The following is a 19,375-nucleotide window of genomic DNA, read 5'->3' as shown; positions in this document are numbered from 1 at the left end:
TTTTATCCCCATGCTATAGCTTAATTACTGATATAGCTCATAATATATACAATTTGTTGAAGCATGTATGAGATGAGCTTAAACGAGCTCGAGCTCACCGAGCCTAAACGATCTTGAGTTCGATTAAGATTCAATAATCGAGCCGAACCGAGTCGAGCTCGAGCTCATCGAATATGCAATCGAGTCGAGCTCGAGCTCAAAAATCTCAAACTCGAGCGAGTCGAGCTTGAGCTCAAGTATGTCAATACTCGACTCGACTCGACTCATTTACACCCCTATGTGCAAGAGCCGACTCGATGTGCGTGCTAGCACACCCTCGGACTCGGATCAAAGGTGAGAGAGAGTGCTGAGTGCGAGCGATAAAAGGTATGGGTACATGCGCCTACGTTAAATTAAAAAAAAATAAGAAAAAAGATGCAACGGTCTTCTTTGATATTTATTTATATTTGTGTATAAAAATATTTATTTATTTATTATTATGCATAATATTCTATAATAATAATGTGTAATGTTAATTTTCACTATTAAATAATACGGAGTATTAAATTATTTAATAACTATAATTATCATTTTATTCGCGGAAATTCTAAACTTGATCGAGCAAAAACTCTAAATTACGAAGTAGGTGGCATCAGCTGTGCAGGGTTATCATATTTAATCAAGAGAAACTTGGATTATACATTGGATAACATAGTCAACATAACATAGCATCTCTTAATTGATCATGATCATGACTCATGAGTCGCCGAGGCTTGGAGTTCCATGGCAGCAGCACCGGTCATTGCACCGGCGGGAGGGCGAGGATAGAACAGAGGTTCACCCGCAGCGGCTTCTGCATTCAACCTCGTCGCCGCAGCTTGGAGACGATCGAGGTAGGGAGTGCGAAGCAGCGGGGAGGTAGGCAAAGCGTCAGCACAGATTTCCTCAACAAACTGTTTAAGGGCCTTGTCCACCACTGGAACCCACCAGGCCGGTGTCCGCGGAGCTTCAGAATCGATGCCCAAAACACGATCCAAGCCCTCAGCATCGACACTATCCACTATCTGATGGAAATCATATAAGGCTCGTTGTTCAGGCGTAGCACCGATTTGATCCATCAACAGAGTGCATACATCGTTGATAAGATGCCCCATACCAGGACCCAGCACATCCAAGGACTCGGGGGTGCGGCAGAAGGCTTCCAGAGTATCATCCAGCATAATCCGAAGAAACTGGTGGCCCCGAGCCGTCAGGAAAAATTGGCTTCTACATTCCTTCATGCCCAAAATATAGGCATTCTCCTTCTCGGCAAGCCACCTAGTTTTGGCCTTCTGAAAACGAGTGCTGAAGGCTTGGGTGAGGGCCTGTTTAGCGGCTTCAAGCTCTTCGGCCTTTGCAGCATTAACTCTTTCCAGCTCGGTATTAAGGTAATCTCTCTCAGCCTTCAACTGCGCTGCCGTCTCCTGTGCTGCGAGGGGATCCTCTTCCAGCGCCGTCATTAGTTCAGCTGCCTTTGCCTTCAGCGCCGCTGCAACACTGCGAAGCCTCCGCACCGCAGCAAGTTTCCGGGCACGCGCACGCTCCTACATGGACATAAAAAAACAAAAAAAGAATACATGTGAGCAACATATATATGACAATCAAGAACAACAAAGGTTAAAACCAAACGCATAGAACATACCACTTTGGCGGCATAACAGAGGGCATCCGCAAATTTCTCCGGATCCATATCATCCATCTCTTTTAAACCAGAGGAAGCAATTTGAGCTTCCATCTGAGCTTGGCACTCAGCACCGGTTAAGTCGCGGAGAGGACGCGGGAAATTAGCAGGCTTATCGGCACCAGCACCGCTTCCAATATCGCCAGCGAGAGTTTGGAGGGAGTCAGCTTCGCCACCCGTAGATTTCTTTATAGATGACATATTACAAGGGCGTAAAAGACCTTTCTCTGGAACGTGGGGAGAGGTCACTGGATCTGATTCAGTCGGATGATTGTTGTCGATACGTGCAAGTACTGGCCAATACGGCCTTAACACTCCGCATACCTACACACAAAATCGCAGGTCATCAAGTTCTAAGATTGGAAACGTGTGTGTTCTTTTGATTACATTAATTGAACTAGTTCAAAAGCTTTCATATTTAACATTTACCTGTTGTATCACGCGCCACGTTGAAGCAAAAGGGCGAGCCTCCGACACCACATTAGGAGGCTTGTTGTGAAGCAAAGCTTCAACGCATGCCAGCGCAGAACTTGCTGTTGAGTTCAGATTGTATCCTCCTTCGAGTGCCATAACAATCTTTCCCCCAGCAAACTCCATCAACTACATCAAGCATCATATGCAATCACGGTGAAGAGATAAGAGATACAGAACACAGCTATGTAATCATAGGAAAGCAAATGAGACAGCAGAATGATAAGTACAACTGTTTCAAGTACTAACCTTGTGGAGCATAACTGAGTAACCATTTGGACTAACACAACATTCCCCCAAAGGATCCCCTTTGGCTGTTCAAATTCAACACCACAAAAACTAACTCGTAAATAAACCTTTACTCAATAGATAAACAACATTGCAAAGTGAAATTTCAGTTTGAATAGGGCAGAAAATGAAGTGATGCATTACAAAGTGCAAGAAGCATATTAAGAGATGCATAAGGAAGTCAGCCAACCTGCATCAAATCCGGCAGAGATGATTATAATGTCGGGTTTGAATTCCTTAGCAACGGGGATCAATATGTGGTCCCAAACAGCAAGGTAGTCAGCATCTCCACACTGGCCATGCTCCCAAGGGACATTAATGTTGTGACCAGCACCTTCCCCTTCCCCGGTCATGATATATGAGCCACCATTACCAGATGGATAGAAAGTCCCGAAGTCATGTCTAATAGAAAAAAGAAAACACGATAAAAAAATGCACCAACATGTCAAGAACATAACTAAGAACAAGCATCACATTTATAGATTTGAAAACCTTTCTGTAATTGGGTTCCCTTATATAGAAATAAATATCTACAAGAGGCAAACTTCATAACTTGTGATCATCCAAAAAAAGGGAATAATAAGTTCACATTCTAAGAGTATTGATTATCATAAATAAATTTTGCCTTTACCTATGCACTGAGAAGACTAGTACTCGAGGATCTTTATAGAACATATTTTGAGTACCATTTCCATGATGTACATCCCAGTCAACTATAAGGATTTTGTTGATCCCCAATTCTTGCTGCAGTATGAACAGTAGTCGCATAAGTTCATTAACAGGCATCGAACCCTCACATATAGTTAAGAGATAAACTAATATATACTCACTCTTTCGTTCAGAAGATAACTTGCAGCAATAGCAACATTGTTATAAAGGCAAAAGCCCATTGGTTCACCTTCCTTAGCATGATGGCCAGGAGGTCTCACAATAGCGAAGGCCGAATCAATTTCTCCACTAGCAACTTTTTCTGCAGCCTAAAGAAGCAAATGAGAGAGTATTATCAATGAAAAATAATACTGAATCAACTTTCTAAACTATAAAGCCAAGTGACTGTAACATCTTACTTGCTACTTCCATGATTCCCAGAGACATCCTTTCTTAACATTTTCAATATACATTACGCAGCAAAATATTGTAGAACATGTCGTGTTCGCCAATCTCAAAAGCCATACCTCTATGACAGAGCCAGCAGCAAGACAAGCAGCTTCAGTTGAGCCCTCATTGAAATATATAGAGTCAAATTTTACAGCAATTCTTTCTCTCTTTGATTGAGTGTTTCTGGAACTAATATTCTTAATCAAACTGATATGCTTTTTGGTATGAACCAAGGCTAAATGATTATCTTCTGCATCCTTGGCTTTCAAAATAATACACCTGAAAAAGACTAGGTTATAGTTGAGAACAAAACAACCCTCTTTTTAGGGACCATAAACAAAATTAAAGTAGGGTTAATATTATTTTATGTCTCGAAATTTCTGTTTTACATAAAATGTCTCAAAGTTTCGTTTTCTTCTAAAAAAACTCTAAACTTTCATCGTTTTTCATAAAATATTCTGAACTTTTAACGATTTTTCATATAATGTTATGATCTTTCGTTTTCTCCTTATAAACCGCAAATTTTCAATATTTTTCTATAAATGTACCACTACATAAAATTCGATGATCGAAAGATGATTATTCCTCAAATTGATTATAGTCAAATTGTGAATTTTATACTATTAAGTTGATTAAGACTGCTCCGACGAAATGAGTCATATTTCAGCCATGCACCAGATTTTGCATAGCGTGATATTTTATGGACAACGACGAAAATTTAGGATTTTTAGAGGAAAAAAAGGAATTCGGGATATTCTTTGGTAGTAAAATTTTCATTTGAAAATGATGGATAAGAAAATGTGAGATAATATTATCTTTTTCTCATTTTTTATCATGTGTTTACTTTGTTAGAAATAGATGGATAAACAAATTGAAATGTTGGAAAATATTTTCACATCCTCCCAATAGGATAATATTATCCAACATTTATGAGAAAAGGAGTGAAAAGGGGCTGCCCGAATAAATTTTCGAAGATGATCGGAGAAAATTATCCACCATAGGAAACATGTGAAAATCATGGAAAATATTTTTTTTCTAACATTTTCTATCAAAGTAAACACACCCTTAAGGCTTTTCTAGAAGAAAACGAAAGATCGGATATTTTATACAAAATGCTGAAAGTTCGAGATTTTTTAGTAGAAACACCAAAAATTCCGAATAATTATGAATTATCTTATGGAAAACGTTAAAAATTCGGGGACATGAAACACTCTTATTAACTCCATAAAGTATATCAAAAGTTAAAAGTTTGTAGCAAAAGGCAACCTAACAAAACCTAGCTAAAACTAAACCGCAAGCTCTCTCTCTCTCTCTCTGTCTATCTCTCTCTCTCTCTCACACACACACACAAATGGGGTGAAAGAAGGGACCTTTTGGCGAGGCCAGAAGAATCGAGGAGGTTCCAGATGACCCGAATCCGATTAGGGCATTCAGGATGATCCTCTTCAGCAGGAGCGTAGTGTTTACACATCCGCTCGTCAAATATCAAACCCACCCGCCCATCTCTACCGCTAACACTATCGTTGTTTCTGCTCATTTTCTTCACCTTTTTTCTTTTCTTTCTCAGCTGTAATGAAGCATAGTGGCTCAAGTTTGCATTTTGCAGGTGCAACAGTACAGAGGAAGTGAGAGAGAATCAGAGAATCCTTTGGAATTTAAACGATTTGCAGTCTCCCTTTCCTTTTCTCATTTTTTGGCGCTCTTTCTTTCTCCAGTTGGACTTGGGTGTTTGGGGTTGGGCTCAAAGCCCAAAATATTTATTTCGGATCAAAGCCCAAAAAATTAAATTTACGAGGCTGATTCTAAATATAGCTCTCCATTTTCTTATTATAGCTTCTTATATAAAATTAAATAATTTAAATAATAAATATATTTATTATAACCTTATAATTCCAATTTTAAATATAAATTAATTATTATATAATAAGAAAGCATTTTCTCTCTTACGTGACATTCTAAAATCTCTCCAATTCAATTATGCTAATATCGTTATATATATGTTTTTGGATATGTGCTACTTGAACGAGAACATAACTTTATATTCTATTAGTATAAATAATATAATTATTATGAATTTTAAGTTATAATTCAATTGAGATAGTAGAACAAAATTTTAATAATTATTACAATTAAGTAAATTAACTTATACTATATAAATAAGAGGTCGATTATCATACATATTTTTCCTACCTCAAAACTTTTAGCGTAAGTACTATCAATCACGCATATACACCAATATAGTTATCAACTAGTACGCCCACCCGTGCGATGCACGGCGAGCATCAAATTGATCGATATTATTTTTATAAAAACATCTAAAATATTACTCCATTCGTTCTCCAAAATTATATACGGTTGACTCTAACACTAATTTTAATAAAAAATTATTTGTAGTAATGATAGTGGAGAAATGATCCCACAATGAGGGTATTATTAAGTAGATTAGAGCATCGGCAATGGGCTTACTTGATAGTGGGTTGTATTATTGAGTAAGTAGTGCTGCATTGGGGTTACTTGATAGCCTACTTGATTTTTTTAGTTTTTAAAGAGGAGAGAGAGATTTTTAAAGAGGATAAGAGAATTTAAAAAAAAAAGGAAAATTACTCGTGCATACTCGAAGATTCGAGTAGCACTCGAGTAACCCACCCCTGCAACGTCCTACTCGAGTGCAACGCTCTACTCGAGTAGGCACTCGAGTAGGTGCGTTAGTGATGCTCTTATAAGTAAATAGTATAAATTAATAGGGTAAAATTGTAAGAATTATATATGAGATAGTGTCCAAAAATATGATATGCATAATTTTGGGGGACGTACCAAAAAGAAAAGGTATGCATAATTTTGGAGGACGAAGGAAGTATTATTCATGATTTAGATCAATTCATACAAAAATTATTTATATTAATTTAAATAATATTTTGTTTGAAATAGTGTACAGTAAGAATATTATCAATTTAATGAATACAATATTAAATTTAATGAGTATAATGGAGTAATAATTATATTATATAGAAATTAGAATTATGATAACAATAATACAATTTGATTCAATGAGATTTGTTTATATAAACCAATTGACGTATATACATATTACAGACTTTGCAGTATACAATTTATTTATGTAATTAATCAATATAATAATTATTATATTATATAATTACTTCAACTCTATATCAAAATTTAACATTGTCACTGAAAAATAAAAAAATAAATATAGCTCATCTGAAGTTTAATTTTAATATATATAAATATCAATCTAAAATTAAATTTATTTGAGAACAAATAATAAAAAATGTGTTTATATAAATAAATAATTATAACCACAAATTTCATATATCTAAACAATATAAGAAATTCTATTTTTAGATATATAATAATTGTTCCTCTATAAATTTATATTAGAAAGAATATGATTTATACTTTTTGAAATTTTATTCTGGAAATTAAAAAGTTCTAAAATGAAATAATATAATTTCATTTTCCTTAGTTATATTAAAAATCATTATAATAAAAATATGTGTAAATGAAAAACTCAAAATTTGATATCTAACTAAAAACTATTATAGTTCAAAGGGGTGGTGTCTATTATTAACACAAAATTAAATACTACTATAGTTAAAATTTATGAGCCGATAAAAATGTTCAAAAATATATTTAAGAATCCATTTTTTTAGCGTTGATTTTTTTTTTTCAAATGAGTTCCATCACCTTCTTCTTCTTCTTCAAGTCTTCAACAATTTGGCTTCTTCACTCCATGTTTCTTTCCAGATGCTTGTTCGTATCTCTCTACATTTTATAACCTACATATAATTGTTGGGCAAGTTGAATGTAATTGTAAACATTTATTCAACTCAAAAGGTGAATCCAAATAAATTTTGGGATGCGATTTGGAATGGATGAAATCCATTTGTCCCATAAATTACTGTGTCCCACTATATCTCACTCTTAAGTCTTAATTGCACTATTGTATAATTATTTATTATAAAATAAAAAATATTATTTATAATAAATTCTACTTCCTCCGTCCGCCAAAAGTAGACAACTTTGGTTGGGTTGGAATTAAATCTACCCACATCAATAAAATGTCTTGCAAAACTACCCACTTTGAAAGTCAAAGCCGAAAAGTACACTTGATGGTGATGGGTTGCTTGGTTTTTTGTAAAAGTTCTTACACTTTTCTTACACAAGTACAATTGTGTAAGAAAATGTGTAAGATAGGTAGTTAAAAATGCACAAAACCAGATAAATGTGCAATTATTGTAAGATGATTGACGTATAATGCCCTAAGTTTGAAAATAATGAAGGTAAGTTTGTGTATAATAAAACAGTAATACGAGGATGAAAAAAATTGTACTTTAAGTATATTTGGAAACAAAAAAAAATTATGAACCAAATGTATACATTATCCGCCAGTAAAACATAGCCGCTAGCATTAGCCGCCGGGTTTAAAAAACCCGGCGGCTAATGCTAGCGGCTATGTTTTACTGGCGGATAATGTATACATTTGGTTCATAATTTTTTTTTGTTTCCAAATATACTTAAAGTACAATTTTTTTCATCCTCGTATTACTGTTTTATTATACACAAACTTACCTTAATTTTGTATTTCTTTTTTTAAAATATATTCTATGAAGTAGAAATACATAATAGGCTTCTATTTAGACAAATTTGGATTATAGTGGTGTAATAAGTCTCGAATTTTTTATTTTATTTTATTTAACATGAATTAATATAGCCTAACGCATAAAATAATAGAAAATGTTGGATAAAAATAATATATAATCATATATTATGAAACAGTAAAATACTAGAGAGCGTACCATATAATTATCCGCCAGTAATTCGTATCCTCTAGAATTAGCCGCGTGAAAGAAACCCTAAGCGGCTACTTCTAGCGGATACTTTTTACTGGCGGATAATAGTACCATGTCATTTATTACTGCTTTTTATATCACAATATATATAAATTTTATTTATTATCGTTCCAATTAATGGTTGTTGTATTTTTTTCAATTTTGAAGAGCTAAAGCTAATTTAATTGTGATTGGACAATTCAACCGGCAAGGGTGAAGCTTTATAGGGTGGGAATCTATAGGCTTTGCAGCAAATTAAGTCACGGGCGGCTAGAATTGAGTGGGCACGGCTTTTGTGGGATTTGTTTGAAAAAATTGAAGCTTTGATAAGAGAGATAAATTGGGTAGGGCCCATTTACACAATATTTTATGTTAAATTAGGGTTAAGAAGTAGAGAAGCAGCCGCGCACTTGAGAGAAGGAAAAAATCAGCCGCTGGAGGAAAAAATCCATTGTTTTGGTTCCTCTTCTTCAAATCAGCCGCACTCCACTTGAGAGAAGGAAAAAATCAGCCCATTTACACAATATTTTACACAATTCACGCCATGGCTTCTTCTTCAAACCAAGTAAGTATACTTGTTATTTGTTTTGTATATGTTAGATATATTTATATGTTAAGAATCTATATGTTTTGTATATGTTTCGAATTTTGTATATTTTTAAGTAAGTATATGTTTTGTATGTTTCGAATTTTTATATGTTTTGTATATGGGTGAATTTTTATGTTAGAATCATTATGTTAGAATTTATATGTTTGTATGTTACAATTTATATGTTTCGAATTTTCATATGTTTTGTATAGTATTGAATTTTGATTTAGATATAGTATTTGTTAGATTTATTTATATGTTTCGTATATGTTAGATATAGTGTAGTTGAGTGCTGTTACAAGTTTGAGTATAGTTTCAGTGTTGTTAGAATTTTTATTTAGTTGAAGCATATTTAGATATATTTAATCGTCTATTTAGATCATTAGGTTAATTTTACTGTATTACGCATAAAATAATAACGTTTTTTTGGTTATTCAGAATTTAAAAATTTATAACATACTAATAAAAACATATAGAACCATAATTACCTAATATCCGCCAGTAATTAATCTTTTTAAGAAGTAGCCGCCGGGTTTGAAAACACCAGGCGGCTACTTCTTAAAAAAATTAATTACTGGCGGATACTTGTTTATTGTGGTTCTATATTTTTTTATTTATGTTTCTAGTAATTTAATAGTTAATTATGCATTATTATTAGTTGATGTTTGTTAATTCATTATGCTTTGTAAATTGAGTTATTTTTTGTATTGAATAGGTCCCTTATTCGAGGCGCGAGCAAATCAATCGTGTGGCAGTTGAGATCAGTACGTACAACAATATTACTTACCTATCGACAGTAGTCTCGAGACTAAACGAAATTGGCGGTTTTGCACTGGAGAATACGTTCAGGCATGGGTGCTTTGGGATGATGTTGGATTGGCAGCCGGGCCAGAAGTGCAATGCTGCATTGCACCATATTGTCTCTCGTCATCTTAAGATCACGAGAGACGATGAGGATGATGAGATCTGCTTCTACATCAACGGGAGGAACGTTGAGTTTACTCCGAGAGATTTCGCTCTCGTGACAGGATTGTCCTTTGGGGATGATCCTTTTGACCCCGAGGCTGAGCACGATCTTAGTCGGGCTCATACATTTAGACAATTTTGCCGCTCTCAACCGGTGTCAGTGCGGGAGCTGGCGGATATATATTTCGACACCGTCAATCCAGTGGTTGACACCGACGGCGGGTTGTACCTCCGTGTGGCCCACTTGTTGGTGCTACACGCATTTGTATTAGGAGTGGACGTGCGCCGACCCGTGCAGTCCTGGACTTGGAAGCTGGTGGATGATTTGCCGACCTTTTCCAGATTTCCTTGGGGATCGTGCGCGTATAGAAGCTTGAACTACAGGTTGAAGCACAGCACAATCAAAAAGGATTGTAAAAAGTATCACTTCTACGGTCCTTCTTGGGCCCTATTCATTTGGGGTCTTGAGAAAATTCCCTATTTGGGCCCAGCCATAGCCATATGCAATGCGGGGGTTTACCCTAGATTTCGGAGGTGGACGTTCGTGAAGACCAAGTTGGATGGGTTACAGAGTTATTTTGAGTCTCCGGTAATAATTTAGTTGTTTATTTGTTAATATTATTTTAGTTTATGAATATTAATGTTTGACTACATTTTTTTTGTTTCTAGGAGAACGGGATATGGGAGATGGTCCCCGATGAGTACGAGGCCAAGACATCTTACTGGCTATCGGTGGCAGGCGTCAATGCCGGGATAGGGGTTCGAGTACCAGAGCCGGCAGTCTTTGGTCATAGGCAGCCTCGGCAGCGCTACACTGGTGGGGACCACAACGAGGATGCTCCTGAGCATCAACCTCGGCGTCGCAGTATGAGACAGGATACTGGCAAGCGCCCGAGGGGACAAATAGTGGACACCTCATCGAGCAGCAGCCATCACGATCAGAGCATTGGGGGCGATCACCCCGTTGATTCTGGTCGAAGGTCTCACAGTCACAGAGCCCCGAGGCCTAGGCACGAGGATGCTCCTGCACCTTCACAGTGGAGCGAGGAGGATTGGCAGCGCATGCAGCACATGATGCGCGAGAGTGAGGAACGGGTCGCGAGGACCGTGGAGGACAGCCTGTTCAGGAGGATTAAGAGATATTTCGAGGACAAGTTCGATGCTATGCGTTGCCGATGCTCGCATAGCACTGATGTTCACGTGCCCAGACCTGCTCCACGATCTCACTCTGACAGGAGACGCGAGCCCCAGCCCGAGCCCGACTCCGATCCGGCGCAGCCTACATCCTCAGAGGCCCCATCGCATCACCAATCCCCTGCACATGAGTCTCCTGCACGAGAGGTGGGACAGACTACTGGTGATGCCATGCACACCCCGCAGTGGCAGCATGATCCGTTTGGTGGCCCGACTAGTTTTGGGCATGTGCAGACTCCGCACATGGGTGTCCACCACATGCCCACATTCGAGGCGTCCAGTTCTTATGGCGGGCCACGCTACTCGTGGGCTGAGCCGGGCACGAGTTCAGCATACCCTTTTGAGCCGGCCCGTTCTTCGGCTCCGATCCTGACTCAAGATGAGATGCACGAGTATTGGAAGCAGTTTAGAGGGGTATGTTGTCGTTGCATTAAATTTACAAGTCATTTAATTTAAATTATGTCAACATTGTTTAACTTGCGTTGTTTTATGTGAATTATAGGGAGTTTCTGAGGCAGTTTCTGAGGCAGTAGCTGCTGTTCCCCTCAGTATTTGTGCACCGGAGGCTCCACGCAGAAGTCGCCGAGAACGGAACCCGTCGGCTGCACTTCGATCACCATACGTGCACAGCGCCGTGCCGAGACCCGTCGACTCACAGTATGTTGACGGGTTTGACCGTATGATGAAAGCTGGCAACCGTGGCAACTACCGGACGATGTCGGTGGCAGAGAGCGAACACCCTCTCCCGTGGAGCTTTTGGACCACTATGCAAAACACGAGGAGGGACCTCTCGTCCAATGTTGGTTAATTTATGAATCAGTTGTTATCATGAAAGTCTGGTCACTTGTTACTAACATTTAAGTACGTGCAGGCTGTTGATTGCTACATGATGACGATGAGATCGAGGTTGATGAGGGGTGATGACTTGATAGACGGTGTTGATGCGAGGACCACCATCGTATTGGATACAGAGTTATTCGTAAGCATTTAATTAAATATTATTATTGGATACAGAATTATAATCAAATATGCTTTTAATATAATGTTTAATTGCTGCAGAAATATTTCGATGATGAATTCACGCAGTTGAAGTCAGCGTGGCGGGAAATGTTTCCCGCGAAGGCAGAAGGGCGGTTTATATATTCCGACGGAGTTTTTGCTACGTGGCAACCGCATGCCAAGAAGATGTATATGGTGCATGGGCAGGGGGTATCTTCGACTCATGGCGATTGGATGAATGCCACAACGGTACACATATATATCTACAGTATCAATATGTTGGAGTAGTTCATTTTTTATTTCCTCTTCACCAATTGCATTTGCGCGTGCAGCTCATTTTGCCTATACATGTGTGTGGACGTTACATTACATGCCGAGTGGATTTGCTGAGTGGAGTTTGCGACATCTTCGATTCGCAGTTGTTCAAGACCATGCCGCAGCCGCGCTTCGATGTGATCGCCGCCCTATATCCGCTGCAGTGCCTGTTGGGTAAGATGCTTGAAGTGTCCCAGTGGTTCGCAAGGACCACGATTGTCGACAACCCGTTGGAAAACCTCCAATGGCGAAGGTTGAAAATCCAATATGCCGACGAGAATGAGCAGTTTCAGCAGCCAGATCAATGCAGCTCCGGTGTTTTTGCGTGCATGTATGTGGAGCGTCTGATATCAGGCTCGCCGAGCCTTGCGTGGGGCAATGGGCACGCCGCCGACTATAGGCGCAAGATAGGCAGTAGCATCTACGAGTTTTGCATCCCCGCACCGAAATAGCTTATGTATTTGTACATTTAAATGATAATTATGCAAATGACGTTTTGATTAGAGGTTGCAGTATCTTTTTGAGTATTTTTCTATGATTTTCCACTTGCATCCTAGATAAAATTATGAAATAAGATGATTAATGAAACTAGCCGCCAGTAAATAATTATCCGCAAGCAGTAGCCGCTTGAAAACATTTCAGCGGCTAATCACGGCGGGTGATTAATTTCTGGCGGCTACTTGGGCTAAACGTCTTATTTGATAGTTTAATGCTTAAAAAAGCATACTTTGGGTGTTTTATGCTATTAACTAAACTTTTATATAAAACATTGTTCACTTCTCCAAAGTCTCATTCATAATTTCAACTCATAATTGTTAAGACATGTCCATGTTGGTCATTACTAAAGGCGTGTGTTTTCTGCTTCAAATATTTCAAATCAGGCAACACAATAGCTTCTAAAACATCAAAAAACCGCTAATTATCATTCTATCCGCCAGTAAATACATATCCGCGGCCAGTAGCCGCTGATGTATATTGTTGGGCGGCTACTAGTGATAAACCATTAATTACTGGCGGATAGTGAGCATTCCATGGTGTTTGCTAGTTCATCGATATTATGCAAATGAAACCGCTTCGAAATTTATTCAATCAGTATCCAATACTCCCAACTTCAGAACATCACTTACTGGAATGAACTAGCTCTACTGAATATTCAATCAGTATCCAATACTCCCAACAACAATATCCATCAAAATTTAATTTAAAAGGTAATTAAGCTACTGCTCCCAGCCCGTACCCTTGCATGCTCTACGTGTGTGGCCAGGCGAGCCACATAGACCACAGGTTTTGGGTGCTCGTTTTCCCAGACTACTTGATGCATCCGCTGTTGTGGTCCTTTGAGTCGGCCTCTCACCAGCTGAAGGAATTCTAGATTCTCTTGGTCGACCAGCTTGTCGCCGAGAAAGGTTTGGCAAAACAATATCAGATGCAACTTCAAACGGAATTTCCCAGTGCTCTAAGGGAGGCAAGTGATTTACTGCTCCGGAGTATGTTTGAACCAGTGAACTCCGCAAGTAGTAAGCTTCCACGTAATCTTCCACTGGCTCTTTCGCCTCACTGCGAAAAGAAAGCTAATATTTAGTAGGCATCTAATAACTGTAATTTTATAATAAAATAGATTTAGCATACGTAATGGCTGCGATCGCATGAGAACACGGCATGCCGTCAAGGTCGAATTCATTGCATTCACAGCTCTTCGCTTGAAGGTCAACCATGAAGCGACGATCACCAGCACGAACCCTGTATTTTCTCTCGGAGGTCCTCTTCGCAGTGTAGCGACGACTCTTTGAGATCTCCGCACTTATCTTCTGTTTTGCCTCTGGAGTAAGAAGGTCATCGCTCTCTTCCGCAGACGCAAGTCTGTCATTGAACCACTGCTCCAGAACCATCCTGATTGCCTCCAGCATGGAGCATATAGGAAGGCGTCTGGCCCACAACAAACGGGCATTCAAAGCCTCGGCAGCATTAGATGTAAGAAAACTATAACGGGTCACCGGACTTTGTGATCGTGCCCACTTCTCAGGGCCTACGCGCATCAACTTCCCGTACGCCGCCGGCTTCAATTGAGCCATAGCCGACATTGCACGTGAAAATTCTGAGTCCGTGTAGGCGTATGCAGCCTGGCGGAAAAGCTCAATAACAGCTTGCCCGTAGCCCTTAATTTTGTTCTGCAAGTGGTAGTAGCAAAGACCGTGAGTAGCATTTGGTAACTCGCTCTTCACAGCATTAGCAATGGAGACATGCGCATCAGAGACAACTAGTAAGTTGTCGGGCTGACCAAAAGTTTGTCTCACATTTGAGAGGAACCACTTCCATGACTCATCATTCTCGATCGGCCCGACACCAAATGCCAACGGAAAAAACTTGCTCGTTTGCGTCTTTTGTCACGGCGACGAACAAAATGCCATTGTTCTTCCCCTTCAAGTGTGTGCCGTCGACCACAATCACTGGCCGAAGCGAAAAGAAGAAAGGTGTGATGGAAGCCGCAAGAGCAAGAAACAGATGTTTGAACCGGTTGTTTTCGTCTACTTCGAAATCCATCACGGTGCCTGGATTCGCTTGAGTTAGGGCATACAAATATTTGGGCAGAAGAAGGAACGAATCATCAATTCGACCGTATATCTTCTCTAAGCTGAGATTTCTTGCACGCAGCGCGACATCATATTTGATTCTGACGCCAAATTCACGTAACAACTCCGACATAATAGATTTCGGCTTAATGACCTCTCCGTCATCGCGTATTCTTTTTTCCACATAAGCTGCAACCACATTCGAATGTGCCTTTATTCGTTTCAAAATGCCCAACTCCCCTTCGCAAGAGTGCTCTTTAAACTTATGCACTCCCCACATCCCTCCGCCGTGACAAGATGCACGCACATCGAACTTGCACTTATCAGAGTGCTTGCACTTGTAATAGAGGCGTCCCTGATCTGAGCGTACAACTTTTGCCTCAGCCCCTTGCTTCATATTCCAGAAGCCAACAGCAAGGACCAATTCTTCTTTACTGTTGTAAAAAGAGTTCTTCCCCAAATCAGCAACTCTGGACAGCTCACTCTCGCGAGCAACGAGCGAAGTCGTGGCGTCCACTGGAATCAACGGAACTATCCAATTAGATAGTTCACCGGTCGAGTCCGTCGGATTTCCGTGACGGGTTCTACTTTGTCGGATCCAACCTGCTCGCTCGGTCGCCGTGAACTCTATCAGATCATCGTCTAATAAATCCTCAGAGGCGGCAGAATCTGTGCCCGACTCGTTCGTTGGATCGTATTCTTCGTCTTCTTCATCAGAATCGTCATCAGGTTCTTCGGCTTCGTCTTCAGGTTGTACGGCTTCTTCATCAGAATCGTCATCCGTCCGCACCTGGTTGAATCTCCCGCACATTTCATTCAGATTCCATGCGGATTCGTCCAACAGTTGCCCATCCCATGAAAAGTACTGTGTTGGAGGCGCGCTCTCGCGAGCATGATACGACGTCTCATACTGACTAGATTGTGCTTCATCATCTCCGTATCCCGAAGCCTGGCCAAAATCAAAAGTAGGGATGTACGCTTCTTCGACCGGGTCGTTGTTGTGCTCAACGTACACCATGGGATATTCGGCAGTTTCCAACAAGCCTTGCACATCATCGTCGTCACTTATTACGCATTTCGTCTCCCTTCCAAATCGATTGGTCGCCAAATAATACAATTGATAGTTCGGGCTCAACGAATGCATTGTCAGCACATTGTTGATGCTGTATATCAGGCTCGCAACTGTTTCATTTAAGAGGGGAAGGACCTCCGTAGCCCCGCCAACATAGTGTATACCATCGACGACTCCGTTGTATCTCACATATATGTATCTCACGAATTCCATCTATAAAACCACATAAAATACAGTATTAAAATACGTTTAAAAAGTTCAAAACATCACAATAAGCTCGAAAAATGAAGTATCCGCCAGTAAATCATTATCCGACACCAGTAGCCGCTGACCTTGTAGGGTCGGCGGCTATTATCGTTTTCTAATGATATTCTGACGGATACTTTATTTTTTGGGTTCAAAACATTCAATTATATTAGAAAAAAGTTTAATATTTCCCTAATATGCTTTTAAATTTCAGATAATAAAGAAATTCATTAAAATAACGTAAAACATGCTCTCAACGTTAAAAACAACGTACGATTAAACATGCAAACTATAATTTATACAAACAATACAGGAGAATCACCTTTTCGGGCTGAAATTCAACACAAATTGCCTCCTCTCGCACAAAACCACTCAAATCTTTAGGGTATGCCTGAATTTATGAAATTCAAGGTGAGTATTTCAATTTGTGTTTTGGTCATTCACAAATGCAGCCTTATAAGGACTAAACTTGATTCCTTACAAAAAGTTCACGTGAAGTGCAGTGTTCATTCAATACGGCTTCAATCTATTATTGCATGTCACCTCACGCATGCATAAAATTAGCATTAATGCCCCACTACAACCAAATTTTTTGCAGAGTCACCTTCTCAGTATGTACTTTTAATTTTTAAAACTAAAAAATTAAAAGTAAAAAATCGCAACAAATACAAAAGGGGAATGCGTATGTTATATTTAAACATTCATAACAAGCTGAAAAATTAAAAATTATACATAATTTGACATAAAATATTATTTTCTGCCTAACAGACCAAGTATCCGCCAGAAAATCGTACAAAAAGTTCAGTAGCCGCCATATATTTTTTGTTAGCGGCTACTGATAAATCAAATAATTTAATGGCGGATACTTTACTTTTTGGCTATATAATATTATTTCATTACCGAATATATGAATTTCCAAATAATTGGTATATAATTTCTTATTATTTTATGTGCAAGTCTATTATTTTTTGTGTAGTCAAATCATGCATAAAGTGAGTGTTATTACCCCCACTATAATCCAAATTTTGGCAGATTCACTATCTCTCATATTTCCCATCCATGTGTACTTCTTGTACTGTACATATTTCACTATCTCTCATATTTCCCCTTGTAAAATTAAATAAAAATCTAAAAATAACGGTGCATATGTAACAATAAAAAATCACGAAGGATAAAAATTCACAATCATACTAATTATGAACAAAGTATTTTTTTTGAAGCGAATAACACAAGTATCCGCCAGTAATTAGTAGCCGTTGAATAGTAGCCGCCGGTCACAAACTTCAGCGGCTACTTCGGCCGGCTACGAATTACTGGCGGCTACATAGTTTAATGGTTTCAAAAAAAAAAATCTTAAGAATTGACATGTTCGTGATTTTTTTGGCCTTCGTATTAATGTTTGTAACACACAAACGTCCCCTAATTTATTCAAAATTTGCAAATCTATTTAATCTTATAATGCATGAAAGTGACGTTTTCTCACATTTTGTACCAATTTTAACTGTTTTCTTACACAACTCTTACACAATTTCCATCATCATCAACTTTTACACAAAAAACCAAGCAACCCATCACCATCAAACTTGCTTTTCGGTCTTTGACTTTGAAAGTGGGTAGTTTTGCAAGACATATTATTGAAGTGGGTAGATTCCCCTATTAACACAATAAATTTTGGGATGCGATTTGGAATGGATGAAATCCATTTGTCCCATAAATTACTGTGTCCCACTATATCTCACTCTTAAGTCTTAATTGCACTATTGTATAATTATTTATTATAAAATAAAAAATATTATTTATAATAAATTCTACTTCCTCCGTCCGCCAAAAGTAGACTACTTTGGTTGGGCACGGGATTTAATAAAATTGATGATGATTTTGATGTAGTGGAGAAAGGGTCCCACCACTTTATGAAATGTGTGGTTGTGATTGAATTTGGGGTGAGTTTTTTGTAAATAAAGAGTGTTTGTAAGGATAAAAGATTAAAGTGGGTGGTGGGACCATTTCCATAAAAGGAAAGTGGTCTACTCTTTGCGGACGCCCAATATAGTAAAAATGGTCTACTTTTGGTAGACGGAGGAAGTAATTTTTATATATATCGCTAAAAATGAAACTTAAAAATAATTATATACTCTAACTTTGGTTAATTATCAATTCAAGCAAATATAAAAATCATAATTACAAACTCTAGTGGGATGAGTGAATCTTGTTAATTATCTTAAAATTATACTAAAACATAATAAATTAAAATTAAAGAAAAAATAATTGAAACCTATAAAAAAAAAATTAAAAATAGAACACAGTGAAACACAATAAATTGCGGTTGCGCGACATATTATTTCATGTAATTTGGAGTACAGTTTAACAATATGGATTTGGATGCTCTTAGAGCCACTTGTAGATGGTTTCTATCGTTTTCATTTTTTTTTCATTCTTTTTTTATGCGCAATTTTAATATGGTATCAAGTGCAATTTTTTTAGTCGATTTTTGGCCATCTCCAACCTACGAAGTCGAATTCAAACTCATTTTTCAGTATTTGTCATGTCAAACAATAATCTTACTCTAACTCACAAACTAAAACTCAAATTCAAAAGAATATTCTTTGTATATCTTCTATACTTTTACAATCACCCACTTATATGTTTTTCAATATTGCACATTAGACCATTTTAATTTTAATTACACTTAATATTTTTATACAAAATAAAATATTACTATTGATTAATATTTTTAAATAAATAAAATTTATAATGAAATCGTTTATTAAATAAGAGAAAATGATACTACTTCAAATAAATTACATTAAAACATTGTACACAAATTGCTATAGTATGTCGTTATTAGTGGTTTTAATTTAATATTGTCATGTACTCTTTATATTATTGTTATTGCCATCGGTTTAATGTTGTAATATGTAATATAATTTGTGTGTTATTGTTATTATTTTTATTTTAATATTATAATCTTTATGTGGTTGTTATTATTTTAAAATAATAATTAATTAATTAATTTAAATG

General features: G+C 37.8%; 4 protein-coding genes across 5 annotated transcripts; 1 reads left to right on the top strand and 3 right to left on the bottom strand.

Annotated features, from left to right (window-relative positions):
• Positions 1-590: 590 nt before the first annotated feature.
• LOC131017329 (histone deacetylase 18-like) lies at positions 591-5,266 on the bottom strand. 2 transcript variants are annotated; one of them, XM_057946051.1, is made up of 9 exons: positions 4,927-5,266; positions 3,634-3,835; positions 3,289-3,435; positions 3,090-3,202; positions 2,649-2,860; positions 2,420-2,484; positions 2,129-2,299; positions 1,661-2,023; positions 591-1,562 (listed from the first exon to the last, which is right to left on the bottom strand). In XM_057946051.1, the coding sequence occupies exons 1-9, from the start codon at positions 5,091-5,093 to the stop codon at positions 729-731; spliced, it is 2,274 nt and encodes a 757-aa protein (XP_057802034.1). In that variant the 5' UTR covers positions 5,094-5,266; the 3' UTR covers positions 591-728. The 2 variants fall into 2 exon arrangements, with proteins under 2 accessions (XP_057802034.1, XP_057802035.1); XM_057946052.1 differs by lacking the exon at positions 4,927-5,266 and having other exon boundaries at positions 3,526-3,777.
• Positions 5,267-8,443: 3,177 nt separating this feature from the next.
• Positions 8,444-12,950, top strand: LOC131017328 (uncharacterized). The gene is made up of 7 exons (XM_057946050.1): positions 8,444-8,971; positions 9,711-10,550; positions 10,631-11,569; positions 11,658-11,954; positions 12,027-12,134; positions 12,215-12,403; positions 12,487-12,950. The coding sequence occupies exons 1-7, from the start codon at positions 8,951-8,953 to the stop codon at positions 12,919-12,921; spliced, it is 2,829 nt and encodes a 942-aa protein (XP_057802033.1). The 5' UTR covers positions 8,444-8,950; the 3' UTR covers positions 12,922-12,950.
• A 545-nt stretch (positions 12,951-13,495) lies between these two features.
• LOC131017327 (uncharacterized) lies at positions 13,496-14,597 on the bottom strand. The gene is made up of 2 exons (XM_057946049.1): positions 14,099-14,597; positions 13,496-14,026 (listed from the first exon to the last, which is right to left on the bottom strand). The coding sequence occupies exons 1-2, from the start codon at positions 14,548-14,550 to the stop codon at positions 13,687-13,689; spliced, it is 792 nt and encodes a 263-aa protein (XP_057802032.1). The 5' UTR covers positions 14,551-14,597; the 3' UTR covers positions 13,496-13,686.
• A 194-nt stretch (positions 14,598-14,791) lies between these two features.
• Positions 14,792-17,151, bottom strand: LOC131018248 (uncharacterized). The gene is made up of 2 exons (XM_057946972.1): positions 16,680-17,151; positions 14,792-16,324 (listed from the first exon to the last, which is right to left on the bottom strand). The coding sequence occupies exon 2, from the start codon at positions 16,322-16,324 to the stop codon at positions 14,792-14,794; it is 1,533 nt and encodes a 510-aa protein (XP_057802955.1). The 5' UTR covers positions 16,680-17,151.
• Between the last annotated feature and the right edge of the window lie 2,224 nt (positions 17,152-19,375).

The sequence above is a fragment of the Salvia miltiorrhiza genome, chromosome 3, assembly GCF_028751815.1.
Source record: "Salvia miltiorrhiza cultivar Shanhuang (shh) chromosome 3, IMPLAD_Smil_shh, whole genome shotgun sequence".
NCBI lineage: Eukaryota > Viridiplantae > Streptophyta > Magnoliopsida > Lamiales > Lamiaceae > Salvia > Salvia miltiorrhiza.
The sequence above is the reverse complement of the archived record's forward strand: the minus strand, read 5'-3'. Positions and strand labels throughout refer to the sequence as shown.

What these genes read in the sequence shown, in the direction of transcription:
- LOC131017329 (XM_057946051.1), bottom strand. Translation starts at nt 5,093, where the DNA reads ATGAGCAGAAACAACGATAGTGTTAGCGGTAGAGATGGGCGGGTGGGT. An exon ending in CTGCTGGCTCTGTCATAGAG is followed by an intron (nt 3,436 to 3,633) that starts GTATGGCTTTTG and finishes TTGCTTCTTTAG; the next exon opens with GCTGCAGAAAAAGTTGCTAG. An exon ending in TCTGTTATGCCGCCAAAGTG is followed by an intron (nt 1,563 to 1,660) that starts GTATGTTCTATG and finishes ATGTCCATGTAG; the next exon opens with GAGCGTGCGCGTGCCCGGAA.
- LOC131017328 (XM_057946050.1), top strand. Translation starts at nt 8,951, where the DNA reads ATGGCTTCTTCTTCAAACCAA. An exon ending in AGAGTTATTTTGAGTCTCCG is followed by an intron (nt 10,551 to 10,630) that starts GTAATAATTTAG and finishes TTTTGTTTCTAG; the next exon opens with GAGAACGGGATATGGGAGAT. An exon ending in GGAGGGACCTCTCGTCCAAT is followed by an intron (nt 11,955 to 12,026) that starts GTTGGTTAATTT and finishes AAGTACGTGCAG; the next exon opens with GCTGTTGATTGCTACATGAT.
- LOC131017327 (XM_057946049.1), bottom strand. Translation starts at nt 14,550, where the DNA reads ATGTCGGCTATGGCTCAATTGAAGCCGGCGGCGTACGGGAAGTTGATG. An exon ending in CATGCGATCGCAGCCATTAC is followed by an intron (nt 14,027 to 14,098) that starts GTATGCTAAATC and finishes TTCTTTTCGCAG; the next exon opens with TGAGGCGAAAGAGCCAGTGG.
- LOC131018248 (XM_057946972.1), bottom strand. Translation starts at nt 16,324, where the DNA reads ATGGAATTCGTGAGATACATATATGTGAGATACAACGGAGTCGTCGAT.